The sequence below is a fragment of the Symphodus melops genome (genome assembly GCF_947650265.1).
Source record: "Symphodus melops genome assembly, chromosome: 13".
Lineage (NCBI taxonomy): Eukaryota > Metazoa > Chordata > Actinopteri > Labriformes > Labridae > Symphodus > Symphodus melops.
In genome coordinates, this window is record NC_136703.1 from 21,079,891 (window position 1) to 21,101,745 (window position 21,855).

Genomic DNA, 21,855 nt, shown 5'->3' on the forward strand with positions numbered 1-21,855 from the left:
ATCTCAGGGAATTACTACGGCACCCCTCGGCCTGTTCACATCAGCTCAGAGAGCCCCCCCATCACCTACCAGGAACACCGCAACCTGCTCAGAAACTTCCGCACACGCAGCAAATCACTCAGCAACCTGGAGAAGGCTGCAGAGGAGGGCGGGAACAGTGAGGAAGACTCAGGCCCATCAGGCAAGTATACCTAACTGTCGTGTATATGAAAGCATGTGTGGGCTTGGTCAGGAATGGAAAGCTAAAGGGAAAATAAGAGCAGATTGATGGGTAACAAAAACATGAGAAGAGTATTGTTGTTTTTCAGAAAGGAGAAAATGTGTCTGCAAAGCTCTGCACAGCAGCCAGCAGCTAAATACTGCATTGTCCCCCTATCTATAGCTTCAGTCTCTGATACCCAAATGAATCAATCATCACCACGATTAGTATGCTCCAAACTCTCAGAGGGGATGTGGCCTCATTGATTGCTGGATCATTTCCAAGCGAAGGCCAAACAGCCTTAGGTCGAGCAGGCAACAAGGGTAGCAGATAGGTAAGGATGCACACGGAAGGTCATGTTAAAAGGAAGCTGGGAAGGTGATTTAAAACACATAACACTAATTACCAATATAGAGTAAATATACAGTAGATGTAATGTTCTATATTATGCATCATTTCTTCTATTCAAGAAGTGCCTGATTACTCAGTTTGCTAAGCTTCATATGAACTGATCAAAATAATCCTCTGAAAAATTCTGCAACTAACAATTCACTGTGTATTAGTTTTTCAGCTGTTCTCTTTATTATTCAGTTTATTGTTTGGTGAATATTATGATGGGAACTGTAAAAAAGTAGTTTAATTAAAGCCCAAGACGTCACCAATAAATGTCTTTATCAGCATCTAGAGATATCCAATTTACTGTCATTTTACTGTGTATAAATTATTGCAATGTTGCCGCTTTAAAGTGACAATGGCTCCTACGGGGCTCCTTAGAAACTTATTGTCTTTTCCTACTAACTAAATGTTGGAAACCACCACCATTTAGAAACAAGACAAATAACTAAGATAAAGCTGCTTTACAGAGGAATACAAATAAATAAAATAGGCATAACTATACTTTATAGGAGCAGAAATAAAAGCTTTACAATTCTTTAAAACCAATCATTCAAATGTATTGAAAATATTCTCTGTAAAAATAGATTTAAAGATCTTCTTCTAGGGAATGATATGTTGTTTAAAAGGTTTATTTTGAGGCTTTTTATGCCTTTATTTAATGTTTGGGTAGTGGATAAAGTAAGAAATCTGGAAAAGAAAGAGAGTGGGGAATGACATGCAGGAAACAGAGCCATAGGATGGATTCAAACCCGGGCTGCCAGCGAGAAAGACTAAAGCCTCGTACAGTGGGTTCGCATTTTAACCCAATAACATTACTTATGCTTTCATCAACTGGAAAATCAATGGGTTTTCGAATAAAAGCCCCGAAAATGTATTTTCCAACATTGTTAATCAAGTCATCTGTGCAGTAAAGTTGAGTTTGAGAGTTGGAAAAAATGAGGCAACAATAAAGTAGAACACAGTCGGAGAGTTTGAGATTAGATAGAAAGTGATGAGACACAGGGTGATGGGAGCAGCAGGTAGGAAAGAGTTAGGCAAGGTGGAGGCAGGGAGCCAGAATGATACACAAGATAAGAACGAGGCGGAAATGTGTGGGAGGTTATAAACACAGGAAGGCACAGATCCAGATAGTGCTCCAAACAGGCAGGTAGGGCAGCAGGCAGCCTGAACTAAGGGGGGGATTTGAATGCAGGACACAGGCAGGATGGAGTTTAAGAGAGAGCCATCCAACACCCTGCCCTTTGCTGAGTCATCTTACTGAAGTGATACTGTGTGGGTGGAGGGCTTCGGCTGCACTTGTCGTGCAGCAGGACTCGGGACGCCTCTTGTGGTGTCCGACATTTCTCAGATCCATGCAGGGACTTACAGCTGAAGGACAGCTACAAGGACAGCTAGGCAAAAAATATGCTTATTTTTCTTGTGCTGGTGGAGTGGCATGCATGGTGTCACGCTCTGCCTCCTTAGAGGGATCACAAAGCCAGCAGAGATGCTGACCTCAGGTCTTTTTGCCCGACAACCTTCCCAGTGGAATTGCTGCCATCAAGTCGTTAAAGATTGCAGTCGAAACTTTTTCACCTTCTGCTTCAGCTAAATAATGTAACCCTGTCCAATTTACATTTCTAACACTCTTTCTTGTCACTTTAATTACAGGAGGCTCTTTAGGCATCAGCAGCGGAGTCCTACACAGCCATCGGTCCCCCCGAAGGCCAAGGACGGCCAGCTGCGGGGATGGTCGTGTGGTAGAGAATGGGATCCTCAGCGGCAGAAGCGGTGCCAGGCTGAGAGGTGTGATGCCTGATCACTGGGAGCTGCCAGGGGAGTCTCACCATGTAGAGTGAGTATCAACCTGTTCTTTACAGAGTCCCTAATAAAATGTTGAATGTGAAATAAGTATAATATAATATATAATATTTGCTGTTAAACTTAAGTAAGTTTAAAAAACTAGAGTTAAGGAACGAGCTAGCCAGCTGCTGTCTAAAGTTAAAACCTACCTCTCCACGTTGTCTGTTGAAGCAGACAATCTTAGGTTAGCATTTGAACTTGAAAGAGTGGGAAGCAGTTAGCTTGTATGAAGGTTAACTCACCTTTAAAAACAAACAGATACTTTACTTGTGTTTATTTATTTAATCCATAAACAAGTTAAATGAGAAAAACATGTCTGTTCTAGCTCTCAAACTTAGCTTAGCATAAAGACAGAGATTAACAGCTAGCCAGGTTTTGTCTGAAATAAAAACAACTTAAGATTTAAAATGTTATGCTAGATCTCGTCATTCAAGGCATCATAAGGCCAAGCAGCCAGTACTATAATGTTTGCTTACAAACAATGCCTTTATTCCAACCACAGTGATCACTGTTGAAATGTGAAACACTGTAAATACAGTATTTGAGGGGGAAGTCTAAACCAAAACATGCCCTCTTGTAAATGTCATTTTAGTGTGTTTAATGGGATTGTAATGTATGCAGATAGAAGGACCTTTTTAAAAGGCTATCTGTTTTTTTATGTTTCCAGTGTTTATGCTAAGCTAAGCTAACTGTCTGATGGCCCTAACTTCAGACTGGTTATGGTCTTCTCATTGAAGTCTTCTCATCTAAGAATCTGCTTTTTCCAAAATTTATAAACCAACATGCTCTGAAAGAGCTTCTGCTTCTCTTATGAAAAGTTGTTTTGACTTTCACTGGCAGGCGTCTCTATTCTGAGTGTGTTGAATTCCAGTGCTGTCATATCCAATACTATTATGTTTCTGAAGAGGAAGGCTTTTCATTCGCTTTTCCCCTTTTGTGTTTCCAAGACGCAACTCAAAGAGGACCAGCTGGCAGAGTGCTCGAGCATCAAGTCGAGAGACCGTCTACAAAAATGAATGTGAGCCTCTTTGTTTGTTCCCTTCTTTCTTTCTTCTTCTCTCTCTCTCTCTCTCTCTCTCTCTCTCTCTCTCTGGATGTAATTATTTCAACACTAGTGACACATTTAACTGTTGAAGGACCTAAATGAAGCTACATATTTGTCAAGAACGGAAGTAAGAGACAGAGGCAGGCTTGTTAGAGTCAAATGAGATGGAATGAGCTTTTTAGCTGAACAGAGACATGTAAGTGATTAAGGCCTAAAGCTCGGAGCTGCTGGCAAAGAGCCACACTCACTGCTGAGGCTGACGGGGTCGACACGTGGACAGCATGTGACCGGCAACTTCATTTCATAATTTGGTCACATGACTCTCTGTTAAAAGAACAAGGACATAATCTAGTTTTTGAAGTCCGTATGACATGGCTGATTGCAGACTCTTTGAAACCCATCTGTTAGAGAGCTGCGACTCCAGCTTCTCTCAGTAGAGTGCAGTACACTCATCTCACCAGCAGAAGGGGATATTATCTTCATTATGGACAGTTGTACCTGCAGGAGAAATAATAGCTATAACATCTTGAACAAATGGAATCCCAACTAAACTTTTAGTATTTCAGAGTGGACAGATTTCTACATTTCTACAACTTCAAATTATTAAAAAAAATATATATATACAAACTAAAAATAAGAAATAAAATGGAGGTACACGTTTATTTTTTAATACAAATTTTCCATGGTTTCAGGATGCCAACTAAAAGCAAATGAAGTGTTAACATTAATGCACAGAATTGGTTAATCTGATGAATTATGGGTTTTATTTTGAGAAAAAAGTTTGTGAGGAATGCTGCGTTTAATTCAATAACTCCACCAAACTCTTCAGATATTGTATACAGTAACTTTATTTGTAAAAAGCCATGTAGTGACTATTATATAGTATCCTGACTCTCTCTTTTTTTCTCTTTAAGTCTCATAAACAACAAATTCTGTTGGCATCCCTCTCCTTTGATATTATAACTCTGATGGTATATTAAGACTTGAAGGCTGTTGTGGCCTTTCCTTAGAGGTAAGTATCATCATTATCTCATCCTGTCTCTTTATATTTCGGTGACAATTAGGGTTTACAGACCAGCCCGCGGAGCTCAGGGGTTTCCCTGTGCACACACACCTGACAAAGGGCTCCAGAGGGTTCGGTTTTAACATTGTCGGGGGCAGCAGGCCAAGAGAGTTCCTCCAGGTCTACAGTGTCACCTCCAGTGGACCCTCAGCACTCAAGACAGGTACATTTGCAATAAATGTAGGGTGACTATTGCATGAAGAATTGGGTTTTATAGGACACAAAGCAATAGTTACTAAGAAATAGTACAAGACTTTCTAGCTGCAGAGTGAGAGCTCTAACTCGAAAAATTTGCAAAACCTTTTAATCAGCTGTGCGTTTTAACATCTTATCCCTACTTTTCCATCTCCACTCTTTGGGATTATACTTCTGTCATCTTCTGATATCCAACAGCAAGTGTGTATCACAATCAGAGCTTAATCCCCAGGGCTAGCACGCCATAAACAAGCTATCATAACGTGTGCATATGCAACGGTACACATCAACACTCACGTGCAAATACCCAGGCAGGCAGGATATTACAACTCCATCAACCCCATACACAGGCTGTATCTGCAGGGACTGATCTAGTTCATATCTGTTAATAGGCTGGTTTAAAGGGATTTGTTGGATGGATTAGTCAACGCCCGCACAAAACACATGATTGGGTTTCATTTACAAACTACACATCATCTGTACACTCAAGCACAGAAAACGGCCTGAAGTGTTGAAACAAACACAAATAAAGAATGTGACCGTTTCCACAAAATAGCAGAAGGGTGATTTTTGAAGCCTGACTCATAAATCTTTTGGAAGACATTTTTTGACCCATAAAGATCTGTAACAAATATGGCAGCCTCAAAATAAAATAAAAATGTGTGCAGCTCAAGCAATAAAGAAAACAGTGTTTGCTGTGATTTAGAAGTTATGTCCTCACATTATAATTAATAATATAGAAATATTAAATCTTCTCCCTGATGTTGTCTTTTACTTTTGTAGCTCATTAGGACTAAAAATGTCCTAAAATCTCCTCGCAGGAACTTTAAGATGCATCCAAAAAATTCCATTTAGTTCAGGCTCTTTTTTTGTCTTTATGTGTTTATTTATTTAACCTTTATTTATCTTTATTAATCATCAGTAAAGAGAAATGAATAGTACATTGTTTTGTCTGTCTCTGTCTTATCTGTTGTGTTTATCAGCGGACATCCTTGTGTACATCAATGACGTTTGTGTGCTGGGAGTGTCTCACAAAGAGGTGGTAGAGATGCTCAAGTCAGTGCCTGTTGGCCACACAGTGGATGTCGAGGTAAGCAGAGGGTACCCCATGTTGTACAACCATGACGGCTGTCCCAAGCAACCCCCGCCACGGATACTGGACAGTGGTGACTCCATTCTGCCACCGACCACCACCCAGCCTCAGCCTCTCCACCATCTACCTCGCCGCCTGACCCCCAGCCCCCAGCCCCAGCACTTTAGTTTCAACGGGGTGCACAGTGACGCTAGCTACATGGAACCAGGTTTGACCTTGGATGCTAACGGAAACACCATGTCTTACGCTATCAGACAACCGCCCTCATACAGACGCTCCAGCGTGAGCAACCCCGTCTCCTCTGTCCCCATGCGTCCTCCTCGGTCCATTAGAGGGTTAGCAAGGCTGCAGTCGTTTGATCCTACGCTTGCCAGCCAGAGTGACAGTGAGGTTGTTTCTGCTATCGGTTCACACAGGTAAAACCTCCACGTTTTGGATTGTTTTAACAGCTGTTGAGCTGCGAGTAAAGACTGATTGAATAATAAGTTGATAAAGAGTCAATAATTGTGTCAAACCTAATAAGAAATATCAGATGGATTCAGCCCAAAGTATTTCAGCTTCAGAATATCTGTTAAAAAGTGTTACTGAATTCACTTCTGATTTGAACTAATTTCATTGTTTTCATCTTTTCATCAGGGCTTCAATGATCCGTAACCACAACAATAACTCCCTCTCAACGCCCCAACACTCCCTGCGTTATGGCACGTCCAAGTCGTCTGAGAGCGACCTGTCCACATGCACCCTGTCAGGGTCCCGCCTGCCCCTCCCTCAGTCCCCAAGAAGGCCCTCGACCTCCCCTGGTGGCCCACGAACCGCTCACGCCCACGTCTTCAGACCACAGACTGCCTCGCACCTCAGACCTCCTCCCACACCTGAGAGCCCCCACTACCGCAGCTTCAACGGTTTCCATGGCAACACCAGCCCCACTGCGAGTCCGAGCAGCATGTCCTCTCCCGGAGCAATGAGTATGGGCAGTGGGGTTGGCAGTTTAAGCGGAGGGGAGCTGGTTCCAGTTGCCTTAGCCCAGTGTGAGGAAGATCAAGGGCTGGGTTTCAGCGTGGCAGCTGGCGGTCCCAGAGGGAGGATGACTATAGTGAAGAGAGTCTGGGACAGGAAGCAGTGCAACTCCCTGCAGCCAGGGGACGCTATTATCAAGATCAACGGAGCAGATGTTCAGAGCCTTAGCTTTTCACAGGTAGAGGAGGAGCAGAAGGGAGAGAGAGCAGTGGAAGTAAAAACAGGGGGAAGAGTGTAAACAGTTTTTCCAGACCTTTTCGGATAGATGTCTGCTTCTTTATTCACCTGCGAGCAAGATTTGTTATAAGCTTACCTCAATCCTTATTTACTGTGTCAGATGGTTAATGTGAACAATTATTGTTGGCCTTGAGCAACACAGCTAGTTTTTCAAAATACATCAGACATTCAACCTAAGAAACAATCCTAAACTTTAGGAAAATAATTATTTTTGTTCCTTTCCTCACATAAACCTCCCTTCCTCCTCATCACACAGAACTAGATGTTTATTTTCACTCCTTTTATTCAAATACAATCATGTAGGCTCCATTTAAAACAAGACAAGAGAGAAGCAATAAAAACAATTAAAAAAAACATTGGTTATGACAAATAAGAATAAGGAACATTAATTAAATCAGTACATGTTGGGCTTAATATACTTTTAAGGCAGAGTATAATGGTGTGAAGGATTGAGTTCGAAGTTATAGTATATCAACTTCTTCTATATTCAGTTGCTGTTCAAGAAGTGAATTACTTTTTTGCCATTTTTCTAGAGTTTTCAAAACTGACAGAATAGTTTTCTTATTTGATTCCTATTGCTGTGTGTTTAAAGCAGTGTTGAAACGTCTTCTGACAAGCTCCACTGAGAAGGCATTGCAGGATAGACGCACATTACCTTCTGCTATTCAATGAGTCATAGAAGTTGTTGTTTTTGTTGGTTTACAGGTACAAACAATTCTTCATGAACACACCAGAGTGGCAGAAGTCATCTTGTTGGTTTACAGAGGAGGTACATTTGTTCACAGTCTTTGAAAAGTCAAGAGTTTTGATGCAGACTAACCAGTGTCCACTGTTGCTAAATTTATCTCAAAGTTTTTCATTGTTTCATTCTCAGGCATTTATCATTCAACTGTCTCCCCCGGCTCTATCAGAAGACTCCCTCCGCCTCTCCTTCGCCCCCCTCCTCCACCTGTTGGCTCAGAAAACTCTGTGCTACCTGAAACTCTACCTGTACCCCGCACTTCCATCAGCACCCCACCCTCCCCAGCCAAGATGAGATCTTCTCTGATCCAAAGCACCAGTTTCTTGGAGTCGATTCCAGTGACCCTGACAATGGAGCCCAAAGACTGGATCAACACGGGCCTGGAGGAAGAGGCGGGCGGTGTCACAGTTCCTGAATCAGGTTTAGAGAGTCAGAATGTTGAACGAACTCGGCCCCTTCGAGGGTTTGATGTGGAGCTGAGGAGAAAACCTGCCGAGGGCTTTGGATTCGTCATTGCCTCGCAGGATGTGGAGAATGGAAAAGGTTGGTCACTTTGTCACAAATAATATTATGCAACATGTTTATCAAATAAAGTGCTGAAAAAGTAGCAACTTTAACTTTTTAAAACCCTAATCCTTTTTTTATAACTTAATCTGAGGAGGACTAGATGGGCATTGCATGTTATAAGTTCGACATTTCTGGCCCTGATAGAACCATTTGGTTTCTTGCCCGGGGAAACGGGTGTTATTTGGATGCCCTTGTGGACAAACGTACCATTAAGTAATTACAGATTAAAAAGTGGTAACAATGGCTTCATGCCACTGGATGAGTCATGATGCATCATCAAAAAAAACTCCATAAATCACAGCCCTCAGCAAAAAAATGAAAAAATCTGGCTCATACAGTCAATAAGACTGCAATGTGCTTTTGAACACTTCCGTTTTCGTATTAATCAGACAAAACAAAATGTTATGAATTTATCGGTGGGTTTGATTTCCAGAAATGTGTTAAATTAGAAGTTAACTAGCTATGTCCTTGTGTCCTTTGGCTAAAGTAAGCTAATCAGCGAAAGCAAATTTGTAGTTGAAAAGCTTTAGTTTTTCTGGAATTAGAAAAAAAATAGCCATCAAGATTTAGATAAGTGAGTTATTAGAGGGGAGCTTTACTGTCAGAGAGAAACTGGCTAACATTTTGACTTTTTCCAGACTTACAGCTAAAGCTAACAAGACAAGCCAAAAATGTTTTTTTTAGACTTTTAATAGGGAGTTGTTGTATAAATTAAACAAACAAGATAAAAAGATGCTAAGTCAGGGATCTTTGAAGCTGGTTATCTGACTGAACCAGGCTAGCTGTTGTTCCCTTATTCAAGTCTCAATGCTATTAGCTAAACAGAAATACTGGTAAGTAATGGTAGGTTTTGTTTTGTCCTCAGACAGAAAAAGAATAGTTGTTTCTCCCTGTTGCAAGTTTTTATGCTAAACTAAGCTTACCATTTTCTATCCTCCGCTTTTTTATTTTTTTTATTAAAGAGACTAATTTAATTTAAGAATTAAACTAGCCATGATCTTCTCATTTAGGTTTTGGCATAAATCAAATATGCGTATTTCCCAATGTCTTTTTTTAATTTTTTTTAAAGCTAACAAGTGTTCTACATCGCCGTGCTCTATTAATTCAATTGTCGGCTTGTGTGTCCCCAGCAAAATGACCTTTTGTTAAAAGTATCACTTGTATGTCACTGTAAGCTTCTTTATCCGCCCCGACCTGACAGGAGGTTGAGGCTTGTTTATGGTGTCTGGAAAGGGAACAAATCCTGCCCTTACTAGCTCTTAGTACAGTGTTTATGAATAACAGATTTAACCGCAGCATCCCAGTGAGTTATTACCGAGTCTCTGCTGCCTTTGTCTTGTATTGGCCACTCTCTATTCCAGTTTGATGCAGTTCAATTTGTGTTATGGGACGAACAAACACATTTCTGCTTTCATGGGGGAGGGATTAAGGTTGTAGGTGCACCTGTCTCTATGGTCCAGAGACTCTCTATCTCCTCTGCGTCCTCATTCTCCCCTTCATTTCTCTCCTGTCGTGTCACAGAAAGAAGTCGCATCTGTCTCTCTATTTCTGCCTTTATCCTATATCATTTCCTCTTCACATCTCTCTCTCTCTTTCTCTCCTCCTCTCATCACTCTCCCTCACAAGCGCCCGCCTCCCCTCTCCCTCTCTCTCTTTTTCTCACCCCTTTACTCTGCAGTAAAAGCATCCAGTCTGTTTTTTCAAAAGATTAAAACTCTCCCTGCCTGTTTCTCTCTTCCTCTCTCTCGTCCTCTCTCTGTCGCTCCCTCCCTCCATACCTCCGCATTCTACCTTCCTCCTGCTCTCTCCATTGCTCTCTGATTGCTAAAGAGAAATGCCACACTGAACGTTTCGCTTGCAGAGGATCAACAGAGGAGACAGATATCCTGTGTTTTAGTTCCTGTTGACCGACACGTGAATCTCAATACCTTCAAGCTGCCTAAGAAGAACATCAGGAGTTTTTTTGTTTGTTTTTTTCTGCGCATGCTAATCAAACAGCCATGCTGGAGAGATTACAGTCTGCTTTGAGAACTGTGAAGGAGTCTAAACGTAATTATTTGCTCCACTTATTCTTTCATGTTTAGTAAGAGAAATGGTTTGCTCTGATGTTTCTTGTTGAGCTTTATGCATGAGCTAAAGGTTTTAATTCTGTGATGCACTCTGAAGTTTACTTGTGTTGACTCTGCATAGTGAAAGTTAGATCCACAGACTTACATGTTGGTCAAATCAGTCTGCTGCTGTTATTAGAGAGAAATGTTGTTTACATTTTCAGTTTTATGGGATGATTTTTGCAGAAAAGCGAGAAAAAAAAATCTATTATTTTTAAATCTATGCAGGCTTAAGAAAGCATACAACATAGTGTGATAATGTTGTAAAGGTGAGCCATATGTTGCAGCCACATGCAGCAACATGAATGACTGACAGATACCTTCAGCAGTGCTGAGTTCAGCATTAACCAATTGGCACACTCCTGCATGAATGATCCTGCTATAGATCAACAGCTCTCTCTCTCTCTCTCCGGTGTCCGACATGTACGAGGCATCTGCAGGCTTCTGGGGGGGCGTCTGCACTGGCTGATGCATGTGGACTGCAGAGGGGGGGATTTTTTTTTTTACGATGGCTAGAAGGGGGGGCTGCTTTCACTCCTGAGCAGTGATCATTGCAGTGTTACAGGCTGCCTGGCTGCAGGACATACCGCAGCGGGATTTGTCTGGACAGGAGAACATGCAGAACCAGAGGAAAAGACACTAATATAAAGCAGTCCATTTGGATGCATCTGTGTGTGTTTTAAGCTACGTGTGTACTGAGTGAGTGAGTGTGTGAGTGTGTGCGTGTGTGGCAGAGTACATCTGTCCAAATCCCTCTGCGTGTGAGTCACTGTGTGTGGTTTTGTACGAGTGTTTGTGTGTGCACAATGATGCTGTGTGCGTGTTTGAGCATAGCTTTTGCATGCGTATTCATGTGTTTAGCCACAGCTGATGTCGAAGCGATGTATTATGCATGTTAAGAAGACTATTTGCAAAGCTGCCTTGGCTTTGATTTGACCTGATTGCTGCTTCTGCCTGGGTCACCCAGATTAGGCCTACATTAGAGATGTGTCTCTGGAAGTACACTCTGCCTTTTAACGGCAGTGTGATATATATTGCATTGCATATTCTTAGCCCCATCAATCAGAGCAATTTTTAATATGTTGATAATCATCATCGCACTGTCTTGGAGAGTTCAAAATACTGTTTTGTTTTCTTCCAAAGATGTAGAATTACTCTGTGTCTCAGCAGAATGAGAAACTCAGCCTGTTCCTGCTGCCTGATGGGTTACATAAGGCCACCGGCGAGACTCTAGAGGAGCCAGCTGTCACCCAAGCAGAGCACACCCTGAAAGAGGGGTCAGATTGGGAGCAATTGGGAGTTTACTAAGATACAGAAAGCGAATCAGAAGATGGAATTAGATGTCTAAGCAGACAGACTGTCCAGCTAAAAAACTATAAGCAGCTTTTTAGTTGGAGATTAATGGAGGCAATTTTATTTTTAGTATGTTTCATACTTTTTCTAATGAACTTCTGACCAGGGTACCTGTGAATTATCTTCATGCAAAGACGACAAGTCAAACTGTATAAACAAGACATGTGGCCCACTGTCCAACCCCACAAATAAACTGTATAAATGAAGAGGTGATTTTTTTAGGATTTAGGATCTAAAAAGAGAAAAGAGAGTTAATCACAGGTTCACCAATGTAGCAGCTTGTCAAGCACAGTCATGCCTGAAATCATATCCAACTTTATGTCTCAATGTATCTGTGAATGAGACTGTCATTGAAAGAAACATGATGCTGTATTGAAGAGAGATTGAAGCTAAAATTACAGACAATAAATACGCTAGGCCTGTTTTACTGTGGGAATAATTGAGGCCGTTATCCCTTTTGGTTTAATACAATGTGAATTTTCAACACTGTCAAAAAACTGTTCAGGTTTAGGACAGATATGCATGCTTCTCTGTTTAAACCAGGAGACCAAGTCCACCACTTTCCTCCAGTGCATGCCCAGATGATTGTATAAAAACAGATGTTACATTGATGTCTCCCATTTTTTTGTTCTGAAGAGCTTTTGGAAGTTGAACCTTAGCCATCGTCCTTTTGCTGGAAACGCTGGTTAACTTTTGGTCTTTTCGTAACAGACAATGAGGTACAGTTGAGACAGATCTTTAGCTTCTTAACAAATCTGCCCACCTGTCAGTCAACCAGCCACTACCCGATTCATGCAAGTTGATGCAAAAAGCCTTATCCTCAATAAACAGATGTGTTATAAAAGTATTCACCCTCTGTTCATTCACAGTCCTAACCTTTAGAGAAATTAGCTATTTACACCAAGAGATGTCTTTTGAATCAGGCTATTAGCATGTTAATATATTGTGTCAAAATGGGTATGTTAACGTGTGATATTCAGATTCCCAAGGCTTTTCTAGCCAGCCCTTGATGCTAGAGGAAAGAGCAGTTGTTTTGCCCTTCACATTGGCTTCATTTTTTCAATGATGGAGGTTGCTCCTTGAAGTGCCCCAGACCTCAATGAATAAGTCTCACAAAATACTCATGGGTCCCTTTTAGCCCTTCTAAGGGAATAAACATGATCACTTTGTGCGGTGTAGGAGCTGGGAGAAGGCTGCCAGTGTTTCTAAAACTGAGGAGGAAGACATTTTGTAGTGCAAGCATAGACAATAGAATATTTGCTGCGGTTGTTTTTACGTGTGAGGGCTTTGTATGCTCGTGGCATAGCAATGCAGACAGACTGCAAGTATCTGGATCCTAAAGGAGCTGAGCAACACGAACTGACTCTGTAAAAACTGAAGTGTTGATGTCTTCAGTCTGTAGTTTCAGGAAGTTTGACAGGTCAGAGACAAGACAAAAAAAAAGTGCTCGAACACTCATCTCCCATGACAGTTATTTCTTGAGGAGAAAGACAAATCATCGAACAGCAAATAACATTTCCCTGTGTGCCAGTGGAGGGAGAGATGGGTTGATGGATGGGCAGATGAAGGTGTAGAGGAGAGTGTTTCAAGGTGACAGTGGGTGGTGCTGGGGGGGAGGTTGATTAAGGATTCTGTAGGAAGTAATGTATAAAGTTAACTGTGCCAAAAAAACGATCCAAAGCTTCTTTTGTGAATTTTGGCAAACACAGGTGAAATGTATCATCCTGCTATTAAATGTATCCTCATTTGACCGTACTTATTACTCACTTAATTCAGTTAAAAGGAAAGTTTTGGGAATACTGTGTTCCAACCATAGCTGAGACTTCACAGGCGTATTAAACTCATAAGTCAGAGAAGGCCATTTAATCAAGTAATAACTCTTTGATGTGTCTGCTTGCTTTTTAGCTGCTTCTCTACTTCCGCATCGGTTTGTGACGGTCCGACGAGGCAGTCCGGCCTCCAAGAGTGGTCAGATCCGTCCTGGGGATCGATTAGAGGCGGTGGAGGGACGCTCAGTGGTGACGCTTCCTCATCGAGAACTCGCTCAGATCCTTCGTCGGGCGGGAAACACTCTGCGCCTCACCATTGTCCCGCGTCCCAGCACCTGTACGCATAGACTGAAAAATTCAAGAAACACAAACAAGTCTATTGCCTGATTCTTTGTTTGATATCTTTGATCACGTTGTGTTTTCAGATTCTTCCAGCCTTGAAACCAACGAGTTTGACCCCACTCACAGAAGCAGGAAGGGTCAGAGATCGCGTCCAAAGGTGAGAGCTTTATCAGAATCGTGGGTCTCGTGATCACGTGATTACTCTCTTGAGTTGAATCCATTTAGTTGTAGTTCACCTTATCCTTCTTACCCTCTCTACTCTCGTATCCCAGCGTGACTCTAGGTATTACAGCGTGGACTTGGATCGAGGCCCATCAGGCTTCGGCTTCAGCTTGCGCGGTGGCAGCGAGTACAACATGGGCCTCTATGTGCTGGGACTGATGGAGGGGGGGCCGGCCTCACGGAGCCACAAAATGCAGGTGTGTCAACTTCAATGTTTATATGTATGGATTATCATGTAGTGTTAAAGTGTTTTATTCTGTACTGTGCAGAAAAGCAAAACCTCCAAACAACTGTAAATTAAGTTAGTTTTAATTATTATTTTCTTTATTTAACCAGGAGAACTTCATTAGGATTAAGAATCTCAGTTACAAGAGCGTCCTGGCCAAGAGTGGCAGCAACACAATAAATGACTTAAAGACATAAAAACCCAACAATTACTGAAAGAGATCAGCATATCTTGAGTTAGAGAGCAGAGAAGTAATTGTTCAAAACGTCTACAACCGGAAGCATCTTCCTCCGACCCCATCAGTCTACTTTTTAAAAAGACACTTTCTCACGGGGACCAGATAACAAGAGGAAGTTTAGTGAATTGGGTTGCAGAGCAAAGACTGTGGTTTCTGGCAGTTTCCCCATGAATACGTAGTATGCATGAAGCAGGTAAAAGGTAGACTTCTAATTTAGATTTGTCTTGAACCTCAGCACACTCTGATATACAGTATCTAAAGGCTTTAGTCACTGGGAAGATGCATGCGTGTTTAAAACATCACCATAATAAATCAGGGGAATGAAGGTCATCATTCATTAAGAGTCTTCACCATGGAAAATGTAAACGTCTGACACCTTCCCAACAGTTTCAGGCATTGAGAACAAATATTTAGAAGGGACTACTGATTGTTGATAATTATCTTGTTTGCTTTAAGATGCCATACAGGAACATCATCATCATTTCAGTCTTTTTTTTTAATTTTTTTTTTTTAAAGCCAGTAAATGAAAATCAGTCATCGGATTTTAAATAGGCTATCAATAAATGTTCACGGGTAGGGAGAGTAGACCTACCAATAGTGTGAGTAAAAGTTAAAGTCTTCTACTCTTGTGTGAAAACCCCCCCCTCACATTTATGACAGCCTTGATGTCTGGAGAGAGACCAGGCCTCCTTCTTGGCAGTGCAGAGGTACCCTTGAGAAGGTGACTGAGATAACTGCTTAAAGTGCTGAGTTAGGGGCAACGTCATACTAACATCTTTAAACAGCGTATGTCAATAAGTTCTACATGTGCAGGTGTTTTATCTCTCTATATGTATTACAAGGGAGCATACACATTTAACCCAATGAAGCATTTGATCAATTCCTTTCCAAAATTGATTTGGTCTTATTTCAAAATGTGTTAGCAATGTTGCTAGCATTAGCATTTGACCTGACAGAGCTGCCAGCATTACGTTGAACAAGTCTTGTTTCCTTTTTATTCACCTTAAGTAAAGAAATTTAGAGATACAAGATGATAGTAAACGACAAACATCATGCTTTAGGAATATACATAATATGTCTTAAAAAAAAAACAAAAAAAACAATGAGCATCTTCAATTTTGTTTGTTATCGCAAGTGCTTGTTACTTTCACACCATCACCGATAAGGCTGCTGGGACACTGCTTTGGAAAAAACAATTTTTAATATCATTGTTATGTGTCTTTATTACAGGTTATTGAAGTATTTGAAGGTTATGACAGACAATGTATATATAGAGTAATGCAGTGGGCGTTGTTGTGTTTACATGTTGCAGGTCAGTGATCAGCTGGTCGAGATCAACGGGGACAGCACAGCAGGGATGACGCACAGCCAGGCGGTGGAGCAGATCCGCAGAGGAGGCCACCGCATCCACCTGGTGCTGAAGAGAGGAAACGGCTATGTGCCTGACTATGGTGAGAAACAGTGGGAGGTTTTAAGAATACTGTTGTTGAGTGTTCTCCTATAAGATTTTCTCTTATAAGATCTTATAAGAGGTCAATTCTTCTATAAGAGAAAATAACTGGAAAACCCAGTTTGTGTGCATGCACATTTGTGTTGGGTGTGTTACCTCTTTCCTCCTCTGTTTCCATGGGGCTGATGCTAACAAAAAAAACAACAACAACAAAGAAATATCTACTTTTTTACTCTTCCTTTTTTCCTTTTTCCTGTTTCCCTGCATCTAACCCTTCGGCATTTTTGGTCAGTTTTGCATCTGAATTTGGCCTTTGGTGGTTTCCTTGATTCCCTTTCTTAAAACTTTTTTCTACTGTACTCCTTTCTTTCTCTGTCTCTCCTTCCTTTTCTCTCTTTCTCTCAGTGGAGCTCTCCAGTTTGTCTCTATGTATGACCAACTCCAAGCTAGGAGAGCCTTGCTTCTATGTCATTGGACGGACAGAGAATACGCGGTTGGTAATGGTTCCTGTTAGTTCTCCCATTTTCTGTCTCTCTACACTCCTCTACTCTGTCAGCACTGCTAAGCTCCTACACAAGAAGGTCTTGGTTATCAGCTAGAGAAATTGTAAAAAATAATAAATAAAAGAAAAGATTTTCTCTGAGTGAACTCCCCAAACGTACTTTTTGTAACAAGGTGTGTTATTAATCAGGAGAATAGCACTTTTAGCATACTGGCAGATTGGATTTGTATTTAAAAGCATTATCTGTAAATCCCGAAATCTTAACAATCATTTTCTGGATTGTAGGCTGTTCAGTAATAGATTATATAAATCTGTCTGTCAAAGATGTGCTTTCTTTTACCTGCTCATTCAGTCTGTTTTCTTCTCCTCTCTCCACCTGCTTCTCTTTATATGTGTTTAGGCCATGAGCACAAAATCACCTCCCCCTCCCCCCTGCGTCACCCCAAGGAGCAGGGTTTGGCTGCAGTAGACTCCACTGGGCGGAAGGGGCGCAGCTCCAAGCAGAATAGGAGAAGCAGGTCTTCAAATGGACATGAGAGAGAGAAAGGGGCGGGAAGGAGAAGACGGGGCTCAGATGAGGGTGGAGGAGGGCGCTCTGAATTAAGGAGCCCAACCTCTGAGCCGGAGGAGATGTCCCCAGAAGGGAGAGCAAGGAAGAGGAGCAGGAGGAGGAGTAAAAAAAGAGGCTCTCAGAGTTTACCCAGAGACGCATTCGGAAGAAATGATGACAGTGAGACAGAAAAGGGGACAGAGAGGGGACAGAAAAGGGAGAGGGGAAGGAGCAAAAGAAGGGAGAGGAAAAGTAGAAATGAGGAGAGTGTGAGGGAGGTCAAGGAGCCAGAGCAGGAGAAAGAGAACGAGGAAGAGGAACATCAGAAGCGTGAGGAACCTGCAGTTGAGGAAAAGGTGGTGGAAGAGACAGAGGAGATCCAGGAGGGAGTCAGTTTAGAGATGGAAGAGAGTGACGATGACGTTTTTCTTCCCATTCCAAGTCCTAACCAAAAACTTCCCACACCTAAGCTAGACTGGGAGGTTGAAGAGGATGAAAAATGGGGCATGATGGCAGAATACAGAGATATGAGGAGAGAGAAGGAGGAGAAGCAGGAGCAGGATGTAGACAGCGGTGAAAACAGAGACACAGATCTGAACACGGACCAGGGGAATGATGACGAGGACACACAGGGCGTTGGTGTCGACAGGCCTTTCCTAGGGGTTGATGTGATCGATCAGACGTCACGGAGAAAGCCCTTCTCCTTCCTCACCTCCACGCCATCTGAGGAGCAGCTGGGCGAACATGAGTCAGAGTCCGAAGGCAGCCAATCTGACGGCAGCGTGACTGCTGCCAGCATCTCAGGCCTCTCCTTGGTTGGCACAGAAGCAGGCCGGCGCAGAGCTGTGGTGCAGCCAGGCCCCTGGCTCCCACCCAGCCAACAAAGGGAGGCTCAGGTCAAAGAGGAGGGTACGAGCCCCGGGAAGCAGGAAGGGCAGGAGGGAGGAAGAAGAAGGAGAAACCCTTTCTCTTTACTTTTTAACAAGAAGTAGCTGAGTATCTGATATCAGACTCTGTCGGTCTCTTACTCTTAGACTTTGACTCATTTTGTACCAACATTTCCTTATAGTCACTTTGATATCTGCAGTAGTTTAAAGTCGTATTCTTTGTGCCTTTTTACAGCTGACCTCTGGCAGGTGTTTAATGTTAACATCTTATTTTAACCTGTGACAGCACCAACATGCTAAAATTATGTCATGTATTACTGTTAAGACAACAATGGCATTTTTCGAAATGATACACTTTTTTTTTTTTTATGTTTGCAGCTCGCTTGTAATCACTAACACTAGAGTTGTTCCAGCACCAACCCAGGGCAACAGATGCCTCTGATTTAGCGGATAATGCAGTAACCAATATTGGCAAGGAAGCTTGTCAATACAACCATGTGATGCCACATTAGATCAGCTCCACCAAAAACATTTACTTGTTTCTTCTTTCTAAAACTTACACACTGATAAAATGTCATAGAGCGGTGAGAGGGTCAACGCCAGTGAGTTACTTGTCACTGGAGTAAGGATGAGTTTAACTAGTATCAACCCAGAAGCAGAAAAACAGAATAAGCAGAGCTAACAAAAATGTTAGCTTTGCTTGTTCAGATGGATTTCCCTTTATCAAACTGAGCTTTACAACAATGGCATTAATCATATCAAGTACATACTTGGTTAGTAGCGTAAACGTTAATAAGGACGTTATTCTTTTTCAATCACACCTGTGTCAGAGTGGTGCTTTGAAATCAGACAATACTCAAGTCTAGGTGTCTGAAACGATATTGTGAAGAAGAAAAAAAAAAAACGGCTCCAGAACATTTCTCGTTTCCAGGACAACAAGGTATTTCTGACAGCTTTGTTTGAATGACTTCCTCGTCTCTCTGCATCTCTGTCCTCGTGCGTACCACCTTAGCTGATCGTCCCCTCTCTTAATCATCCCCTTCTGTACAGAGACTGCACACACATTCACTTTATACCTCATGAAGACACTGAGCAATAATAATGCAACTGTCACAGATGGCCATTCTTTTCCGCTGCGCCACGTCGAAGCTGAACTAAGAGGAAACTGTGTAACGTGTTTGTCAAAAATCCTCTCGTGTGTTCACTTGCTTCGACTTGTAATGTTGTTCCACTGAATATCTGATCGTGATCATGCAAATCCCTTTTTGACAGCAGGTGTGAAATCTATATTTTGTAAATATCTGTACAGAAATAAATGACAGAACCTATTGTAAATACTGTACTAACTGGAGCAAGTTTGTATTACTATATTGTAATACGTAACAATTAATAGATTATATACATATACAGTATATCTATATTTAAACAACACAGATAACCATACATGTTATTTATTATAGTGTGATGAGAAATCATGTGAAATGTGGTAAAATGCTTTTGTGAAGGCTCATAAAGTAAATACAGAGTATATTGTACCTGATTATTACGACATGAATGTTTAGTATTAAGCTGCTCCGGTGTGGATAAGGAAGCTCTGTGTTGTACCTATCTTCAGAAGTCACAAAAAAAAAAGCCAAAAATATGCAGTGTGCATATTTCCAGTACTGTTATTAATATTGTGTATGTGGGGTCAGAACAAAAACACGATCTAGATTCTAGTGAGTGCTGTGCCCATCGTGCCACGTACAGTTGCCTTGGTAACATAAATCACTTTATCCTAACTGCTGATTTTTTCTTACTGTGAAAACCCTTTTTGCTCTGAGGTCTCTAATACAGGAAAAAGTGGGCGAGCCGTTAAGTAGTTTCAGTCATGCCAAAAAAAAAGGCCCTTACTGTAAATCTCCGAAGATTAAATTTAGGATAAAACTCTGCAGGAGCTCAGTGTGCGTCTAAGATGGCAAAATAGCACATCACTTAGTTTTAGCTCTCGTTTTTTTTAATAGTTCTGTTGTTGAAAAAATAAAAGGCAGACTAAATGGATACTGTGAGATTTTATTTTTCTATGAAATTATCTTTTTGGAAATACTCAGGTTTTAAGCTCTATAGATAAGCCATTATTAAGAGGAAAAGAGCTACCAAGTGACTTCAGACCATTTTCATGACGCATTATTTAAATGTTAGAGCTTTTTCTTTCTTTCTTTCTTTTATGCTTTAAGGCAGCATTAGAAGACGCAGACTGTTACAGCTGTTTGTTACCAACCCATCATTATCTAAAGGTTGATTCTAAAAATGGAGATGCTCTTTCATTTTGTACCCAAACCAACGTGTTGCCCTTACCATGTGTTTGCGTTGTTGTGCTGCATAGCACAGTGACAAGACCAACATACTGTATCCCCCGACCAATGAGCATACAGAGTAGCTTCCTATATGTCAGACTTGTTTTATAAGGTTTGCTAAAGCTCTTTTTTTAGACCTTCATTTCCTAAGGGGGATTATATGGATGAACTGTAAACATGTTCTAATAAAACTCCAAATAAACTGCTGAACCAATTTCCTCAGTGGTCATGCATGTCTCTCTGCTTTATTGCTTCTTCTTCTTCTTTTTTAACACAATCAGACAAGTCACTGCTATGGACAGCAGATGGCAGCAAACTGTAAGACACAGTGCAGTATCTTTCAAAGAGGATTTGGCTTGTGGGAGATATTAAGTAAGATATGCCCTAAAGCAAATGTACTGTCAGAAATAGGGTGAGATGTGTGCCTGGAAATAAAGATTAATATGTAAAAGTTAAATGAGACGTACAACAAAGGGTAGAAAATATAATCTTTTTTTTTTTTTTTTCCAAAGATCAATTATTAAACCTTTTTGCAAGAACAAGGATATCCCATTTCCTCCGCACGGCCATCGCTCAGTCTAATATTAGTTTCCTATACTGTACACCTGTGCGAGCTGTTATAGGGAGCGAGGGGAAAGTGAAGTGAATTCATAGGCCAGCGCCTCAGTTTAGATATGAGCACTTAAGTACTGTCACTAAAAATAACACCGCTCTGAGGCCGCCTCGCTCTCATGTTGTCCTAAGCTGCATCCTTCTGTTCATGTGAGCTCAGACGCAAAAAAAAAAAAAAAAAAAAAAAAAAGAGAAAAATCACCGCAGTTACAATAGCGCTGCAGTCAGTTTCCCTGTTATGGAGTCAGAAAAAGATAGTCTCAAATAAGTGAGCAGAAGCCATTCACACGAATTCAATTCAGGATGAAAAATAAGAATGATAGAAAATGTTTAATGGAGGGGATTATGGTGTCTTCACGTCCCTGTAGGCGACACATTTCATTTTACAGTATTACTGCTTTCTACACAATGTACTGTTGTCCACTGGCGCTCAACAGGATTCCTTAAGTGTGTAAAGTTACAAAAAAGACGTCAAGTTAGACCGGGGTAGTACCTTCAAAATAAAAGTCTCTCAGCAACTTTGCACATTTTCATTACAAAAAAATGTGTATTAAAAGTAGTCAATGTGAAATCGCATTTACACGTGACTCCATATTTCTAAACTTTTGTTTAAAAACTGCACAATATTTATTGCCTAGATATTTAGTTGTTTTATAGAAAGTAATTCGTGAAAACAGATGCACAGGAAACTGGAAATAAGTCAAGTTAAATCTTAAATGTTAACAGAAAATTATTATTCAGATGCTTTTAATTATGATCTCGTACAAGAGAGTGTTGTGATACAAACAAATAGCTAGGCCCACCTTACAATAACAAATAGCCCTCAGCAGATTCAGATACCACGGGTTTTTTCATCACTTCTTT

The 21,855-nt window shown here is 41.2% G+C and overlaps 1 protein-coding gene across 5 annotated transcripts in view; it reads left to right on the forward strand.

Moving 5' to 3' along the window:
- The window catches only part of magixb (MAGI family member, X-linked b), a 43,371-nt gene extending 22,785 nt beyond the window's left edge, over positions 1 to 20,586 (forward strand). Inside the window, exons 5-19 of one of the 5 annotated variants that reach the window (XM_079359377.1) lie at positions 8 to 181; positions 2,246 to 2,429; positions 3,385 to 3,455; positions 4,547 to 4,708; positions 5,724 to 6,249; positions 6,470 to 7,028; positions 7,793 to 7,856; positions 7,962 to 8,372; positions 10,395 to 10,445; positions 13,763 to 13,963; positions 14,052 to 14,125; positions 14,241 to 14,387; positions 15,967 to 16,105; positions 16,510 to 16,613; positions 17,007 to 17,210. In XM_079359377.1, coding sequence (XP_079215503.1) covers positions 8 to 181; positions 2,246 to 2,429; positions 3,385 to 3,455; positions 4,547 to 4,708; positions 5,724 to 6,249; positions 6,470 to 7,028; positions 7,793 to 7,856; positions 7,962 to 8,372; positions 10,395 to 10,445; positions 13,763 to 13,963; positions 14,052 to 14,125; positions 14,241 to 14,387; positions 15,967 to 16,105; positions 16,510 to 16,613; positions 17,007 to 17,075 — 2,936 coding nt within the window. In that variant the 3' untranslated portion in view covers positions 17,076 to 17,210. Of the gene's footprint in view, positions 1 to 7; positions 182 to 2,245; positions 2,430 to 3,384; positions 3,456 to 4,546; positions 4,709 to 5,723; positions 6,250 to 6,469; positions 7,029 to 7,792; positions 7,857 to 7,961; positions 8,373 to 10,394; positions 10,446 to 13,762; positions 13,964 to 14,051; positions 14,126 to 14,240; positions 14,388 to 15,966; positions 16,106 to 16,509; positions 16,738 to 17,006 lie in introns of those variants that run through there. The other 4 variants (XM_079359378.1, XM_079359376.1, XM_079359375.1 and 1 more) reach the window with 4 other exon arrangements.
- Positions 20,587 to 21,855: the final 1,269 nt, after the last annotated feature.